General features: G+C 39.6%; 1 protein-coding gene across 1 annotated transcript in view; it reads right to left on the reverse strand.

The window, feature by feature from the left end:
- LOC100496477 (cleavage stimulation factor subunit 3) overlaps positions 1 to 13,849 on the reverse strand; it is a 63,934-nt gene extending 50,085 nt beyond the window's left edge. Inside the window, 3 exon segments of the mRNA XM_031900737.1 lie at positions 11,136 to 11,231; positions 11,353 to 11,483; positions 13,654 to 13,849. Coding sequence (XP_031756597.1) covers positions 11,136 to 11,231; positions 11,353 to 11,483; positions 13,654 to 13,849 — 423 coding nt within the window.
- Positions 13,850 to 17,351: the final 3,502 nt, after the last annotated feature.

Here is a 17,351-nt window from a genome sequence, read left to right on the forward strand (position 1 = left end):
CGGATTCAGCCCTGAAGGCAGGATTTTGCTCAGGCGCCCGATCAAAATCTTTTAACCCACCCAATTGGCGAGTCGATATCAGCAGCCTTCTGCAATATCGGTCGGCTCGCCTAGTTTCCATACACGCACCGAATATCGTACGAAATTATTGGTGTGTGTATGGCCAGCTTAAGACAAAAGAAACCAAGCAATATCCAAATAGATTATAGATTGACAAAAACAACGTAACTAAGGTAACGAGGCATCAGAAAGAGACTGCCATGATGAGAACCATCACCAGTAAGTATTTTTCTCTGTTCATCTGAAGATGTTCACTAAAGGGAGCTAAGAACACAATCCTTTACAGAGCAAGAATACCAATGCAAACAGGTTTCAGCTGACAAAACCAGATCTGAATCGCTTATTTGAGCTTTTCTTGATTAAACGTGTGACTTCAAAGTGGAAATGAGACTATATACAGAAGTTGCCACAAATCACTATGGAATGGCTGAAAGTAAATAGTGTAAGATTGAAGGTGGATGTACACTGGAAGATATCAAGCTAAATGCCCTGATACTGTATGAAGGGCCACACTCACACACATACAGTACAGCCGCCTATCGCACTTCTCATTTAGACGGATGGCCCGAATGACCAAAACAACACGATGCAAAGAGTTGTCAAAGCTCCTCTTTACTTCACTGTCCAATGATTTTAAATTTACCTGATTGAGGGACCAACCCATAGGCGGATTTTCAATAAGGCTAGGGGAGGCTAAGCCTCCCCAAACCTGCTCTGGCACCCTAAAAATAAAAATATAAAATAAAAAACCTGGCTCTGTTTCTGCGCTGTGCTGCAAATCTTCTCCTGTCCCTGCAAGCTCCGGGTTCTGCTCTAATCACCTGTCCTCTGTTTGGATCTTTCTTCTTGTATATTCTCCAATCAGAGCACAGCTTTCTTGACAGACAGTAAAATTGACCAATCAAGACACAGATGCAGACAGGGATCGGGAAATTTTGCAAACTGCAGAAATGAAGACTTAAAAAAGAAGAATCTGCAGACTGTAAGTTTACCCATGAACCAGCTTTGAACTTTGCTGCAGTTTTCATCCCACAGGTACTATACTGTATATGTTCTAAAGGCTGACCCACTAGCTGGAATTAAATTGTTTTTTGTCATCTGACATTTATAATATTACTGTCCCCTACCCTAACAGATGGAGGGTAAGTTAATTTTTCCCCCTGACAAAGCTCATTGTGCTTTTTTATATTTGTTATGGTTTTTTGCACATTCTATTTTTTTTTTACTTTTGTCATTGTTTTTTTCATTTATAGTAAGTTACAGTGGGGCCAATGTTGTGTATCAGTGCCAGTGTTATAGTGCCAGGGCCTGAATATCTGCCATCTGTACCCACTGCTCCTCATGGCATATAATGTGCTGGTTTTGTATATAAAGACTGTGTCTCACTGTATATAATGTGCCTGGGATGTCAGTACCTGCTGCCTCACTTTCTATAAAGCTAACTTAAACCCATCTAATGGGGAGGTTAACTTTTAAGTTAACTTGTAGTATGTTATAGAATGGCCTATTCCTAGCAACTTTGCAATTGGTCTTCCTAGTTAATTTTATATAGTTTTTGAATAATTTGCCTTTTGCTTCTGCCTCTTTCCAGCTTTCAAATGAGGGTCACTGACCAAAAAGTATTGCTCTGTGCAGCTACAGTTTTATTTTTCCATGCAGGCCCCTTAACTATTCATATGCCCATCTCTTGTTTAAACCACTACCTGGTATATAAGACCCTAGCAACCAGATAGCTGCTGAAATACCAAATGGAGAGCTGCTGAACAAAAAGCTAAATAACCAAAAAACCATTAAAAATAAAAGAGGACTAATTGCAAATTGTCTCAGAATATCAGTGTCTACATCATATTAAAAGTTAATTTAAAGGTGAACTACCCCTTTAACCTAACTGAACACAAATGTATAGAGAACCCCTAACAGAAGTGCACGTATGAATGCTTTTACATCCTAAGCATTTTAGGACCCGCACTTTTGCACAGTATCCCTGGGAGTCAGTTGGGAGGTTATTTTTTTACACCAGCAGTGAATCCACTAAGTGTCACATTAGCTGTAGGTCAGTCTGTGTATGGGCCATCTTTAGCCTCCCCAAACAAAAAAGTCATCCTCCGCCTATGGACCAACCGCTATCTATGGTATTTAGATATTGGTCAGATGTCTGGGCTAGCATACACCTACTGGAAAAAGACCCAAACAAATCATGTATGTACGTATGACCAGCTTTACTCTACAATCATGGCTATATGTATGGAACCCTCAGTCGGCAGTTTTGAAAACAGACAGTCTGCCTGAACAGCAAATCTTGCCTATCAGTGCCAGCAGTAGTTGGAAGAAAAAGAAAACCAGAAGGTACAAAGATTAAAGTGTACATGGCTATACAGCCCATGGGCCAATTGGTCAGAAAACCCCAATATGTGCTGTGTTAAAGATGATCTATGTGCAAATATTTTTTTTACACACCTACAATTAAATCTATTTTATAAAAAATGTATATTCTTAATTCGGTGTCTGTTTTGTTATGCTTGTTTATTACATTACACTGCCTCCATAAAATATACTTTGCAACCTAGGGTGGCATCTTCTTGCACAGCAATGAGTAATTGCCTTTATGTGTGTAATTGCTTGCCTTTATTAGAACAAATACCTTAAAGGGGCAGTATACTCCTTGCTTAACATGAAATCAATGAATAGAGCTTTTGCCTGTTTTATACAAGAAAAAAAAGCTAGACAGGGAAATTGATGATAGTCCATGTTTGGTCCTTGCGAGGTTTAAAACTAGGTAACCAGTGCTCAGACAAGCAGGAATCCATTGCGCAATAGGAAATATCTGTACACTGGTAAACTACCTAGCTTGCAAGGATCAAACATTTAGCTTCAATAACCCTGTTTAGCGTAAGAAATACGTTAAACAGGGTTATTGAAGTACGAAAAAATATGTTCAGTACAGGTACCATTTACTGAACATGATCATGTTAATCAAGGACAGTACAGCTCCTTTACCAATTTAAGGACCAGAATGCAAGCAGCAGAAAAAGAAACGGAGATTACTTGATGGCACCCAGCACATACAGGGTTAAGTCAATAAATCTAGTGGCAGAACTGACTTAAGATGATCATAAATAGGCCAATATAACTTGGCATCTAGCCCCTTAAGTTAAAGCTGGCCATACAAAGAATGATATGCTCGTTTTGGTGAAGTCACTGATTTTTGGCCAGATATCGGTCAGGTTGGCCCGCCAGTGTCTCATACATGGGCAAATAAAAGCTGTTGAATTGGACCAAAGGAGCCAAATCGGCATTTAATACACTGGAAGATATAAGCTGTCGATATAAGTCCTTTAGAATGATTCACCTGCTTATCTGCCGCAGACGGGACTCAACCATCGATATCTGGTCGAAAATCGGGCAGGAATGATTTTCTCATTTGGCTCCTTGATGCAGTGCTCAAGAGAGCAGCTGATCAGACAGGTAGGTTTAAAAATCCCACTGTATCAGGATCACATTGGCATGTAGATTGGATCTATACAAGCCTGAAATATGGTCAGAATAAGATTTTACTAATTTGATGACCCAAGCAAATATTAACTTATTTGTAGAGGACCACATGTTGATACAAACTTCACTCCAACACAGGCCCAAAATAAGATCCTAGTATTGGCCCCGACCAACAATTCGACAACCCTATTTTTCCAACCTTACCCAGCGAGCATATATCTCAAAGTGTATGGCCAGTTTTATATGGCCTTTTTAGCTTTGTTACTCATCAGGCACCTGTTGTTATGGAGGCACCGATATGTGACAAAACATGTAAAAGACACAGGTTATATTTTAATAAATAATGTATTCTTATAAGGATTAATATGGTAAAAAAAAAAAATTCCAGCTGAATAAATGCCTTTCAAGACAGACCACATATGGGCCTGTTTTTGACTTACACAACGGATCAGCTGATGTAACGTTTAATGAATGACTGTGAAAGAAAGATCCCCAGCACAAATCTCTCTCCTGCAAAATCTGTTGTTCATGTGACAGGAACATGAGCAGAGCATTCTGGTCCAGTAAAACTGTATGTGTGTGAAGAAAAGCTTCCCTGTATTTTTACGCCTCACTGTATTAACTTTGAAATGGATAAAGAGCCCATTGTCTTTGGTCTTAAACTGGAAAATTGTTGGAATCCTAGAAGACAGAACACTAGTGTCTTCAGAAGCAGTATTCAAGAGTCCATAGACCATATAGTCACAGATATCATTACTCAAGTAAACCTTCCTCAAGTGGAGTCCAGATATCTTCAGTAATATCCTTCTTGACGGACACTAAAATCATAAAGTCAAGTTTCTATTGATTAAAAACAGCCTTTAATATGTGTTGCATTGTGGGATAAACCCTTATTCTGCAACAGGTTTCCTGATCATAACGCCAGTATAATTGTGGTTAAAAAAAAAAAATTTAATCCTGGACTGACGAGACCACAAGAAAAGTGATGAAATGTTTTCTGTGAAAATAAAAACAGGCATGTTCTCAAAGGCCAACTTCAGGCCTAAGTTAAAACTGTTGCTTTCATTAAGAGGGATATGGTGTCTATGTAACCATGCAGAGAAGTTAGATCCAAAAAACATTCTTTGATATCCATCCCGTCCAGTTTTGCCCACTGAGTGCCACTCTGTAAACTGATGTTGGCAAACGGAGAAATATGGCAATAGAATGAAGAACCAATAATAATCTGTAGAACCGATACTTAATGCAAAGGAACAGAGGTAGCAAGAATAAAAAGATATTACTAGTGCCACAAGGTTCTAACATCGCTTGTTCAAACTTTCGTTGAGCACTTTAGTACATGCCCGTCTTAATGTTCTTAAAGCAGAGCTGCTTGCTGGCCAAACGATTTGGGCATTTCAAAATATTGTAAATAGAAGGCTCAGCATAAATCTTAAGGGACCTCAAAAGTGTCACATTTCCAAATGAACTGAAATGAATTAAATAAATCCTGTGATACACATCAGATCCAGTTCGACCATATCTTCTTGACTGCTGCAAATCCTAGAAAGAGCAAGTCTTGGGATCCACTGAAGGGATTGTTTCTTTGCCAGCTACTTGGTAGGAGTTGATGATTGTTTTCATCAATCATCTTAGATTTCCTTTTCTTCTGGTGAAAATAACACCTTCATATTCCACTATTCTTGACAGGATAGTTCACAAAGCATCCACTGTCCAGATCTCCTTGCTACCTTACAGCTTCTTGTGGCGTACAGTTCTTTTCATCTGCTCCTCCAGATATAATGTAAACATCATAAACCACTGAAACCAACAAGGAGGTGGCATCCAGGTTAGGTGATAATACAAGGTGACCCTGTCTGTTACAATGGCAAGTTAAACACCAGATTTTGATTATTCCTATATTTGTGGTTAAGCTCATTTAAAAAGTAGAAAATGAAATTTAAAAAAAGCAGGCTCATTTAAGATGATGAAACTTTTTGATAGAATGATACAAAAAAGGTTAAGATGACCACTAAAGCCAGTGGGAAAACACTTTGGTTAGGAAAGTTAAATCATATAAATGAATAAACAAATATTCACTTATTTAGCAATGATGGAGGTTAAGAGCAAAGTGAGCAGAAAGGAGTCATGACACAGAAATGGTGAAGTATGAGGTGTGCATTTGCCAACTCAGGGGTTGCATAAAGGCAGTGCAAATCCAAGAATTCACTAAGGTTGGTCTGATACATATGTGCACCCCGCAGTGACCCTTAAAATGAGTGTACTGCCCACTGACTGAGGCCATACCGTCAAGGGGTAACCCCGATATATAGATGGTGCTTTCTGACCGACTGCAATTTGCTATAAAGGCTTTCCCTCAGTATTAGGAAGATGCTTCCTAATAATGACTAATTACTGACATGGCAGGATTATAGCGATAATAAGCAGTTAGGGCAAGGCAGCTGTGATTCTATTAGCACTTATGGCAATTATGTTTACATACCCCTTTCCAAGGGAGGCATCATGCCTAGACTTAGGTTAAGCTGAAAATATCCAATAACTCCATACAAAGGACAGTAATCAGTTAGGGTCATAGTTTTCCTTTTTATTTCCAATATCAGCACGTATTTCTTAGAAGAAGCAAAAAAAAAAATGGTAATTAAAAACTTTATTGCAGAATAAACTTCTATTGTAAAAATACGACTAACCTTCTATAATTAGGAAGATTCTACAGCAGTGTTTCTTACATGTTTTCTCAAATAAGCTGTGGTATGTGCTTTACAACACAAACATTGGTTTAGAACCAGTATACGAGAGGTCGCTTAGTACTTTGCATTGAAGAAGAAAAAAAAAATTCACATTAAAAGCAAAACAGATATCCACCATAAACTACAACTGTAGAATAAAATCCCATTTTTCAGTAATGACATTACAAACTAAACTCTATGCACAGTAGTTTAAAGGCAAACTCCACCCAAACAGAATTTAGTCTTTTTGAAAAGAGAATGTAACTTCAAGCACCTTTGCAATAAGCATCAATATAAAAATTATGAAAAGACTGCAAATGTTTTATGTAATAATATGGTTTGGAAGTTAGCTAAGCCCCGCCCCCTGTTCCCCTGCTAATCTGGCTGACTACTGGCTGAGACTCAAATAAAATGTTACAGTAGCCGGCTGTCCTCTGCGCACATCCCCCCCCAATCCCACAATTCCCTGCATACATTACGTTAATAAGGAACAGTGCAATGCATTGTGGGTTACGTAGTCCCTGCATGCTGTCTGTAAGCTGTGGAGAAGTTGTTACAATTTGTAACATCAGTGTTTTAGTCCCTCCTCCCCTGCCAGGATTGCAAATGATGCAGAAAGAGAACGATTTTGCGGCTAGATTTCAGCATATGAAAATGTTATGTATTCATACTTTTTGAAGGAACAGGTTACAGTGATAAGTGTATTAGGGGTTTCTGTGTTGAGTGAGGCTCTAACAAATGTTGGTTCGTAAGCCGGAGCTCCCCTTTAAAGGACAATAAAAAACTAAATCCCTGGGGGTACTGATCACTAACTTCAGCCACTGCAGAACAAACCCCTGGACTGTGCATTTAAAAAAAAAAAAAAAACATTTAAAACTGTCAACTCATGCAGAATAAAATGTGACCATTACAACTCTTCTGCCCAGGGTTCCCCTGAGCTAAAATAATGGTTTGTACAGGAGTAGGTATTCCTGTACTGTACTGTGCTAAGGGCAGCACATTCATTGGTAAGAACATCTAAAACAGTTGCATATGATCTGCAAGGAGGAGGAGCAGTGACCCAGAGTACTAAGTTAGTAATTAAAATCACTAACTAGTTGGCAATATCAACCTATAATCAAAGTACTCAAAACAATTAGAAATTAAATAAAAAGTTCTGCCCACTCTTAGTTTAAAACTAATGAACAATTTTCTTATAAATGATCTCATTCCTTCCTCTATCTCTGAATGTTTTGTAAGATTATAGGGGAGTTTATTGCGATAAATCTCCTCTATCACGTAATCTCCTGCAAATGCCATCCCACCGGCAATAAAGTGAATCGCCAGTGGGAAAATATATGCATCGCTTAGTTTTTGCAAAGTTGCCAATAGTTTCCTCACAAGGCAACTTCGGAATAAAGTGCAGCGTAGGTTTTCCCACCATCAATTGAATTTATTGACAGCGGGAAAGTATTTGCAGGAGATCAGTCGCTCGCGGTAGAGGATCTCATGTGTCAGCAGCCTAAATCATACATTTATTATATTCTACTACTTTTAGTTTCATTATTCACAGCAGTCTGCAAAAAACAAAACAAAAAATTTAAATGTTTGTTTTGCCTATTAAGCAATTTAGAAATGTTTACTTGTGCAACGAGTTGTATAATAGACTTTAAAATACAAGCTAGAGGACTGAACAGACTCTTGTGAGTGAATTTTGTACTAATTTTCTTAATGTTATTAACCTAAAATCCACAAAGCTAAAAGTCTGACAAAGACAACATGGCCTTTGCAAAACTGGAGCAAAGTAGTGCAAGCACATAATATATGTAATATTTCCTCACACTCATCTTACTTGCCAGTAGGCATTAAGGAGAAATAAAAATGGTCAGTAAAACTTGTGTCAGCAGTTTTACTGCCGTCTTAAGTGTGCAGTACATGACAGGGGATAAAGGAGGCTGCTGCAGTGCAAAGAGTTCAACACTTACCTTTCCTTTTGCACTATGACTTTGTCCACATCTTGTAATGCACATTGCTTTAGGCAAGTGAATAAGTCCAGTGTAAGAATGAGCAGTGAAAAGAAGTCCACAAGTGGCCATGTAAGCAGAGACAATACAAAGATGGACAGGGGGCTACAGGTTTATTTGGGAACATGATTTTAAAGTGTCACTGTTTTTCCATCCCAAGTGTAAAAACAACTGGCAATGTGTGTTTAAAAACCTTTTAGGTCTACTTTAGTCTGCCTTGCAGCATTGGGGTCCAGCTTTTAAATCCAACTAGAGGACAATCTGCAAAAAGTTTGCAAGTTCTCCAACATTCATACATACAGAAACTTGAGTGCGCGTGTGTGTGTGTGTATATAATAGAGGTTGATGTGCCTAATGTACAATCTTAGTGTAATAGTGAAAATGGGGGCATATATGGGCTGCTAGAAGCTGCCAACTCAGACCCTTCAGACCAAGTTGGCAAACAATGCAACCCCTCAAAAAATAAAAGAGGTGGATGGGAGGAATGCAGTTGCATATAAAATGTTATTTTCAGGAACTAAGATTTTTAAATGTACAGTTATATATTTTGTAATGGTACCATAGGCTCTAACATGAGTGCAAATGTTTTACTAGCATCCCTGTCTGTCAAAAAGCCATTGCTTCTGTGTAAACATAACATCTATAATACAATGGATAATCTGCCTTAGTGTTACAGCACTGAATATTTATTTCCTTCCTCTCTCCTTGAATTGCTGCAGGTCTCTGAGCTCTTTCGAGTATAGATGTAAGCTTCCCCCCCTTTCCTTACCCCCAACTTGCACGTGTGAATAAGGTGCAGAGTGCAGCTACTCGCCATCCAGAAGTGCTCTGCGCATGGGCACTAAGGGTAATGGCTCTTGTACTTCAGTTGAGGGACATCCCAAATGACCCCTAAGAAGCTTGTAATGGTAGCATATAAAAATAAAAGTATCCCACATAAAATATAAAAGAAGTCCCCTTGGAGTTTCATGTCCTGTACAAAAGCATTCAGCCAGTGACCTGGTCACAGAACTCCTTGGGTAAGTGCTTTTACCAATGATGCAAGGTCACCAAGTGAGCGGATCTTCTCCTGATATGCCTACCAATGGGCAATATTGGGCTAATCCGGACGTTTAACCCTAGAGCCAAAATGACCGAATAGAAATGGCAGGTATAGGTGCTGTCGGTTCGGGGACCGCATCAACGAGCCAATGCGGTCCCTGATCTAACGGAAAAATCAAACCTTGCCGATTGAGATCTAGCTGATCTCAGGGCAGATGTCGGTCAGGCAGGCCTGTCATTCGAGCCAAACATGGGCAGATAAGCTGCTGAATCGGTCTAAAGGCCCGATATCGGCAGCTAAAATTGGCCCGTGTATGGCCACCTTAAAGCTGGCCATACACGTGGCGATCTGACGATATTTCGTGCGACCATCGTCAGATCCGCCACACACCATTCAGGGCTGAATCGGCAGGTAAGGAGGTAGAAACAATAGGATTTCTACCTCCTTCTGCCGATTCAGCGCTGAAGGGAGATTTTGGTCAGGCGCCTTCTATGGCGCCCTATCAAAATTTTCAAACTGGTCCGATTGGCGAGTCGGCCGATATCAGCAGCTTTCTGCGATGATTATGAACAGAATTACAGGTAATTTGGCTATCCGTGTATACAAACATGTTTTCAATATTGTGCATACAATCATTTTTAATTGTCTACATTTGCAGTGTAATTCTATGCACCGTAAGCCACACATTTGTCCTGTTCCAAGAATGGTTGCTGCAAATAATAAATTATCCAGATAACATTTCTTTCCTATAATTGTTCTTTTGTAAGTGCATGTTCTATATGTTTAGACGTTAAAAATATTAAAGTATGTTAAAACAAAACCCACCCAGAAACATTTGAACATCATGCCATTTTATTGTTAAGGCTAATAGACTTAGGCCCATTTACTTACTCACGAACCGGCCGAATGCGTCCGATTGCGTTTTTTTCGTAATGATCGGTATTTGGCGATTTTTTCGGAAAATTATCGCGACTTTTTCGTTGCCATCCGAATGTTGCGTAAAATCTGGCGATTTTTTCGTAGCGTTAAAACTTTCGTGAAAAGTCGCGCCTTTTTCGTAGCCATTCCGAAAGTTGCGTAAAATTTTGCGATTTTTTCGTAGCGTCCGGATTCAGTCAAGCTTCAGTATGGTGACTTTTCTTGGGCCAGGTTGGAGCTGCAGGGTGCCATTGAGTCCTATGGGAGGCTTCCAAAATCATGCTAAGTCTGAAAGTTTCGGCCGCCGCTTACGAGCGATCAATACGAAAAAGTCGCGACAAGATACGAGCGAATCGTAATGGCTACGAAAAACTCGCGTTTTTTGTGAAAATTGTATTGGTAACGAAAAAGTCGCGACAATTTCCGAAAAGTCGTAAAAGCGCCGAAAAAAACGCAAAAAATACGAAAACGACGCAAAATGTTCATTTTCCAATCGGAATTTTTTTTTTCCAATTTGGATTCGAATTCGTGTCTTAGTAAATCAGCCCCTTAGGATACCATTCAAATTAGTCAGTTGGGGTAAATATAGAGGAAATGAATTACCGGTACTAAATAAACGACACAGGAGGCAATAAATTGACACGACAAATAAATAAAAGTCTAAAGCACTCCATACCATTAAAATGTTTTAATGTTGTTGCAAAAACACTATGCAACAATCATCGCTGCGGTTAAACACCTTAAAAGTCAGCGCTTGCAGTTTCAGCCCCAGATTACAAGGTAAGGAACATTAACTAATATAGTGTCCTACCAGTTATTTCTCAACTCAGACCTAGAATGTGTTTGTGAAATAAAAAAATCAATTAGTAAGAAAAAAAAAATGAAAATATTAACCTCTGCTTCAATGTAAAGTTTCCAGAATCTGCCAGAGCTCGGGAACTGGGCAACAAGTCACTCATATGTCTTCCGTGCTTTGTCTATAGGCTGATTCTAAAATTGAAATAAACAGCATTTACAATATTATGACTGTGTGGGAACATTTTAGAATCTCCTGAATACAGCCACCTTTGGTACTCAAGAGAATACATAATGTAACCCTATGTCACTAAACCTGTGCCTCGCGAATGAGAATGCTCCATGCATCAAGGTCATACGGATTGTCTTCCAATTTCTTTTCCGCTTTCTTCACCTTTTCCGGAACATATTCAGCAGCCTTGTGGGGAGAAAACAGATAACAGGATTATGAACAGAATTACAGGTAATTTGGCTATCCGTGTATCAAGCAGTTTTTTATGCATTTTGCCTGTACCGATTCAGCAATAACATTCAACACATTCCGTAAAATTTACTATATAAAAACTACTATATAGATTAAGTCGCTCTGTATGTGTAATTGTAATATGGCATTCACACATCCAGCACCTTTATGAAAGAGAACCTTCAGTGAACTAAAAGCATACAGTAAGCAGCTTTGCTCAAACATACCCAATACCTTTTATTTAATGTCAGGGCTGCCCAAGAGAAGGGCTGCAGGCTGGATATTGCCCCCCACCATGAATTTTTAAGGGACCCAGTTTTACCCAGGAGTGCACAGAGCAATAATCAACTAATTATAAAACCTCAGAAAGCAAGTGTAGCCAACCAGCAGGCACCAGTCTGACATTTATTTAGGAATAACAATACAACATTGAGAAGCGCTCTTCTATAAACCCAAACACAACACCCTAAACATGTCTGTAATGCCTGAGTAGTATGTTACCATTACGGCATTATGAGTATTTCTGGTCAGCCAGCTATAAAGTTTTAGGTAGGCAATAACAATAGGATGGTATAGAAGTAATAGACTCAAAGATAATGTAACAACAAAGAAAAAAACAAAACTATATGAAGGCACAATCCTTAAGTGGTGACTGTCACCTGAACACATGGTCTCTCTGAAGTTGAAAGTCATTGGCCCAAGAGCTTGCACATTATATCCTTGACTCCTCCCAGTCCCACCTGCAAGTCTAATAAACCATACACTATATATACAAATGGCCCCACAATATCAGAATCGACTACAAAACGATCAAAGCTGCACGTGGCCCAATATACATCAAAATAGAGAACACGTATTTACATCATGCACAGTGCAGAAGTGCATCGGTGTGTGTAAAAACAATTATTTTAGTGCTGGAGGGATTGGGGAGGCACATATTTCTCTCCCCCAATAAGCCCAATTTTTGCCTGCTCCTCTTTTTCCCTGGGGAGAACACTGCATTACACTGTATTGCTGGCTTGTCTGGTATAAGGTACACTCTACTGAAATGTCCCTCTTGCTGGTCTAGGAAACGTCACTGCACTGTATTTCTGCTCTTACTGCATTTACACTGTGCATATTACACCATACTTACTATAAGTCCTTTGCACAACATTACTGGGCTGATGGAGGGAAGAAATACAAAGAGCCAAGTAGAGTAATGCTGCCGGGTCTGTACATGGTATTACACAAAGCTCCCCTGTATTTCTGGCCTGTCTGGTATCATATAAATAAAAATGTGTGGCTTGGAATAAGTGCAGGTAAAAAGAATAAAAGGTGGATTATTTTTTAAATTCTGTAAAATGACATCATTAGATTTTTACTTTTCATATTTGGCACTTATATGGGTGCACAGCTTACAAATCTCTGCAGCAAGTTTGACAGATTAGGGGAGGTCCCAAAATGCATCATTCTAATTGAGCTCTATATAAACCCAATGACAGCCATGCTACAGACATCCTTAAAGGGATACTGCCATGATTTTTTTTTTTTTTTTTTTTTAACTTTGTTTTTATTGGTTTTTTTACAGCAAGGTAAAGTACATATACAATATATAGAACAAAAGGAAAGAAAGAAGGAGAGGGGGGGTTAGATAGGGGGTTGAGGGTATGGGGTAGGGAGGGGGGTTGGGCTCTCGCTTAGCCGTTTTATTTGGGTAGTCCTTTCTTGTAATTTGGGCTTTAGGTTGGCTTATGGGGTTTTTCCTTGATTTTATCTGTGTTTAAGTTTAGTTCGATAATTAGTTGTTTTGGTTAACGGTCCATGTGATCCAGGGTGCCCAAGTTTTTTCGTATGTGTCTATTTTGTGGTGGATGAGTGCAGTCAGTTTTTCCATTGTAGATGTCCACCAGATTTTTGTTATAATTTCAGAGAATGGTGGTGGTGTTGACTTCCATTGTTTTGCTATTCCGCATCTGGTTGCTAGGCATATTTGGGAGCATAGTTTAAATTCGGTCCTGGTCAGATGGTGTGGTTTGTTAAGTAGAAGGGCTAGTTGGGGGTCCGGTTGGATTTCTTTCTGTAGTAGTTGGCTTATGAAGCTGAAGACTTCTTTCCATAGTGTTGTAATTTGAGGGCATGTCCACCAGATGTGTAGCTCATCTCCTATTTCACCGCATCCTCTGTAGCAGGTGGGGTCTGACTTGTATATTTTATGCAACTTCTGTGGCGTGAGGTACCAGTCATATAGTATTTTGTAGGCGTTTTCTTTGATTATGGTGTTGATGGAGGCTTTTTTGATATTCTCTAGGATTGACTGCCATTGGTCGTCGTCTATGGTCACATTAAGTCGCTGTTCCCATCGTATCATGTTTTTTGTTTTGTTCGGTGTTTTATGGGTGTTGAGTTCGTTGTAGAGCCATGTTATTTGTTGTTTGTGGTGTGGGTGGTAACTTAGCCGTTCAAAGGTTGTTTTTTGTCTGTTCGACGTGCGTATCGGAAAAATTCTCTGTTGGGGATTGCTTTTTTTTGTTTTAGGTCATCCCATGTCAGAAGATTGCCTAGTGGGGTGAGGCTGCCAATATCTGTGTATTGGTTTGTTGTCCACCATTGGAATGCTTGGGAATCTGTACCTGGAGGGAATTCAGGGTTGTTTACAATTGGGGTAAAGGGAGAGGGGTCTGAGCTGATCCAAGGTTTGTGCTTTACTAATAGTTTATCCCAGAGTCTCATTGTGTGTCTGAGTATTGGATTGGTTAAGGTAATTTGTGGTCTATGGTTTCGTGTGATCCAGAGTATGGATCTTGGTGATTGGGGGGCTAGTAATTGCGTTTCTAGGGCGACCCATCTGACAGCTGTGGGTGAACAATGCATTTTAACCATTTGGGCTAATTGTGCTGCTTTCCAATAATTAAGTAGATTTGGGAAATTCAGTCCCCCTTGTAGTGTTGATCTCATAATAACTCTTTTGTTTATTCTATGGGGTTTGTTGTTCCAGAGAAAGGTAAGCATCCTTTTCTGTAATTTTTCTAGATCTGTTACATTAATTGGGATGGGGAGGGTGCGGAAAAGGTACAGTATTTTGGGGACAATCATCATTTTCAGGGTGTGCAATCTTCCTAGCCAGGAGATGTGTTGTTTTTCCCATGAGTTTATTAATGAGATCAAGTTTTGGATCATTGGGGGGTAATTTTTGTTGTACAGCTCTTTATGCTTTGGGGTTAAGTTGATTCCTAAGTATTTCATAGTATCTTTCCTCCATTTAAATTCAAAGTTCATCTCCAAGAGTTTTTGGTGATGATGTTGGAGGGATATTGCTATGGCTTCTGATTTTGAGTTGTTAACTCTGAATCCGGATAGTTTGGCGTAGTTAGTTATTTCATTAAATAAGTTTGGTAGGGATGTCTGCGGGTGTGTGAGGGTGAGGAGAGTGTCGTCTGCAAATAGTGCTATTTTGAATGTGTCTTTCCCAATGTTTATGCCTGTGATGTCTGGGTTCAGTCTGACTCTTTGTGCTAGGGGTTCGATACACAATGCGAACAGCAGGGGAGACATGGGGCATCCCTGTCTTGTCCCATTATAGATGCAGAATGGGTCTGAATAGTAGCCTGATGAGTGGACTCTGGCTGTTGGGTGGTTGTAAAGGGCCATGATTGCATTGCTAAAGTTAAGGTGGCATCCTGTATTTTCTAGTACGGCTTTTAGGAATTGCCAATCCACCATGTCGAAGGCCTTTTCAGCATCTAATGATAGAAATATGCTAGGTATGGAGAGGTCTTCGACATGGTGGAGTAAATGTGTAATTCGTCTAATGTTGTCGGTAGCGTCTCTGCCTATGATAAATCCTACTTGATCTGGGTGTATGAGTTGTGGCATAATTTTGGCTAGTCTATCTGCTAAGATTTTGGCATAAATCTTGACATCGTTATTGATTAGTGATATAGGGCGGTAATTTTGGCAGTACAAGGGGTCTTTTGGTGGTTTAGGGATAACTGTTATGTTCGCTCGCAGCATATCTGGGGGTATCTTACATTTGTTTTGGAGGAGGTTGTTGAATAAGGATTGCATATGTGGGAGTAGTTCTTTAATGAATTTCTTATAATATAGCATGGAGAATCCGTCTGGACCCGGGGCTTTTTTTGGTTTTAAGTTTATAATGACTGCTGTTATTTCGTCTCCTGTGATTTCTGTTTGTAGTTTTTGGGAGTCGGCTGGTGAGATTTTAGGTAAATTGCAGCTTTCTAGAAATTCTTTCAGTTTTGGTGGTGTTGTTAGGGTTGGGGATGTTCTGTTTCTGCTGTATAAGTTTGCGTAGTATTGTGCGAATTGGTTTAATATATTTTTAGGTTTGTATGTTGTAGTGCCTGTGGGCGTTTTGATTGCTTGGATCATTTGGGGACGGTTTTTGTTTGTCAATAGTTTAGCTAGTAAGGTGTCTGCCTTGTTACCTTTTTCATAAAAGAGTCTATTGCTATTTCGTAGGGATTTTTCTGCTTTTTCTATTAAAATTTGTTTTAATTCTCCCTTTTTGTTTATTAGGGAGGTCAGGGTGTTTGGGTCGTGGTTGAGTTTATGTGATGTCTCTAGTGACAAGATTTCAGCAGATAGGTTCTTAATTTTACTAAGTTGTTGTTTGCGAATATGTGCGGCATGTTTAATTAATATGCCCCTAATAACTGGTTTGTGGGCAGCCCATACTATTTCTTCTGATACCTCCCCCTTCTGGTTTTCTAAGAAATACTGGGGGATGCTTTGGGTCACTGGGTTAAAGTTTAGTAGCCATTCATTCAGTTTCCATTCTCCTCTAGGCCTAATGGTGTTTAGCGTGAAAGTGGACAACATTATTTCATGGTCCGACCAGGAGCATGGAATAATTTTAGTGTCGGTCAGGAGAGGAGTTCTATTAAAGAACTAGATGTTAGGATAAGGTCAATCCTGCTGTATGAGTCGTGGGGGGGGGGAGTAGTATGTGTAGTCCTTACTATCCGGATTCAGAGCTCTCCAAGTGTCTATGAGACTTTGGGATTTGATCAGTGACCGCAGGCTTTTGGTCGCCGTTGGTATGGTGGATGATCTGTGTTTGGATTTGTCTAAGCTTGGGATCAGCACAGAATTGAAATCTCCAGCCACAATGAGTTCACCGCTCCTATATTGTGTAATGAATTTGTCTACTTGGCGGAAAAATTCTGGTTGTTTTTCATTTGGGGCGTATATTGCCACTAGGGTTATTTCTGTATTTGGCAATGAGCCGTTAATAAGCAGAATGCGTCCATCCGCGTCTGTCTGGTGTCTTGTGATTTGTAATGGGCAGTTTCTATGGACAAGAACACCTACTCCTTTGGTTTTTTTGTCTTTAGTTGAGGAGAAGAATTTTCTGTCTATATTTTTATGCCAGTATTTTGGTTCTTTTTGACGGATTAGGTGGGTTTCTGTAAGGATTAGAATTTGTGCTCCAGTTACCAAGAGGTCGTGACACGCTAGGCGTCTTTTTACTGGAGTATTTAGGCCTTTACAATTTAGCGTGGCAATTTTGAGGGTTGTTGACGGTTCATTTATGTTATTTGGGTTTGTTATCGGGTCAGGTGAGCTGTGGCTGGAGATTTGGGATGGCGAGATTCCAGGGAAAGGGGTGTGGGGTGGGGGTATTGGTGTGGTCATTGGTGACTGATAGAGACAGGAAGGGTAATAGAGTAAATGGGGAGAAGAAAGAAAAGAGAAAGAACAGTATAAGATTAACTTTGGTAATAACAGTTAAGTAATAACGAATAACAAATATGTTACTTGGTGACTCCCTCAGGTGTCAGTTCGTCGAGAGGTGAGTCAAGGGTGGTATGTGGAGTCACTACTGCGTGACCGATATTATACCACATTCA

The sequence above is a fragment of the Xenopus tropicalis genome, chromosome 4 (genome assembly GCF_000004195.4).
Source record: "Xenopus tropicalis strain Nigerian chromosome 4, UCB_Xtro_10.0, whole genome shotgun sequence".
Taxonomy (NCBI): Eukaryota; Metazoa; Chordata; class Amphibia; order Anura; family Pipidae; genus Xenopus; species Xenopus tropicalis.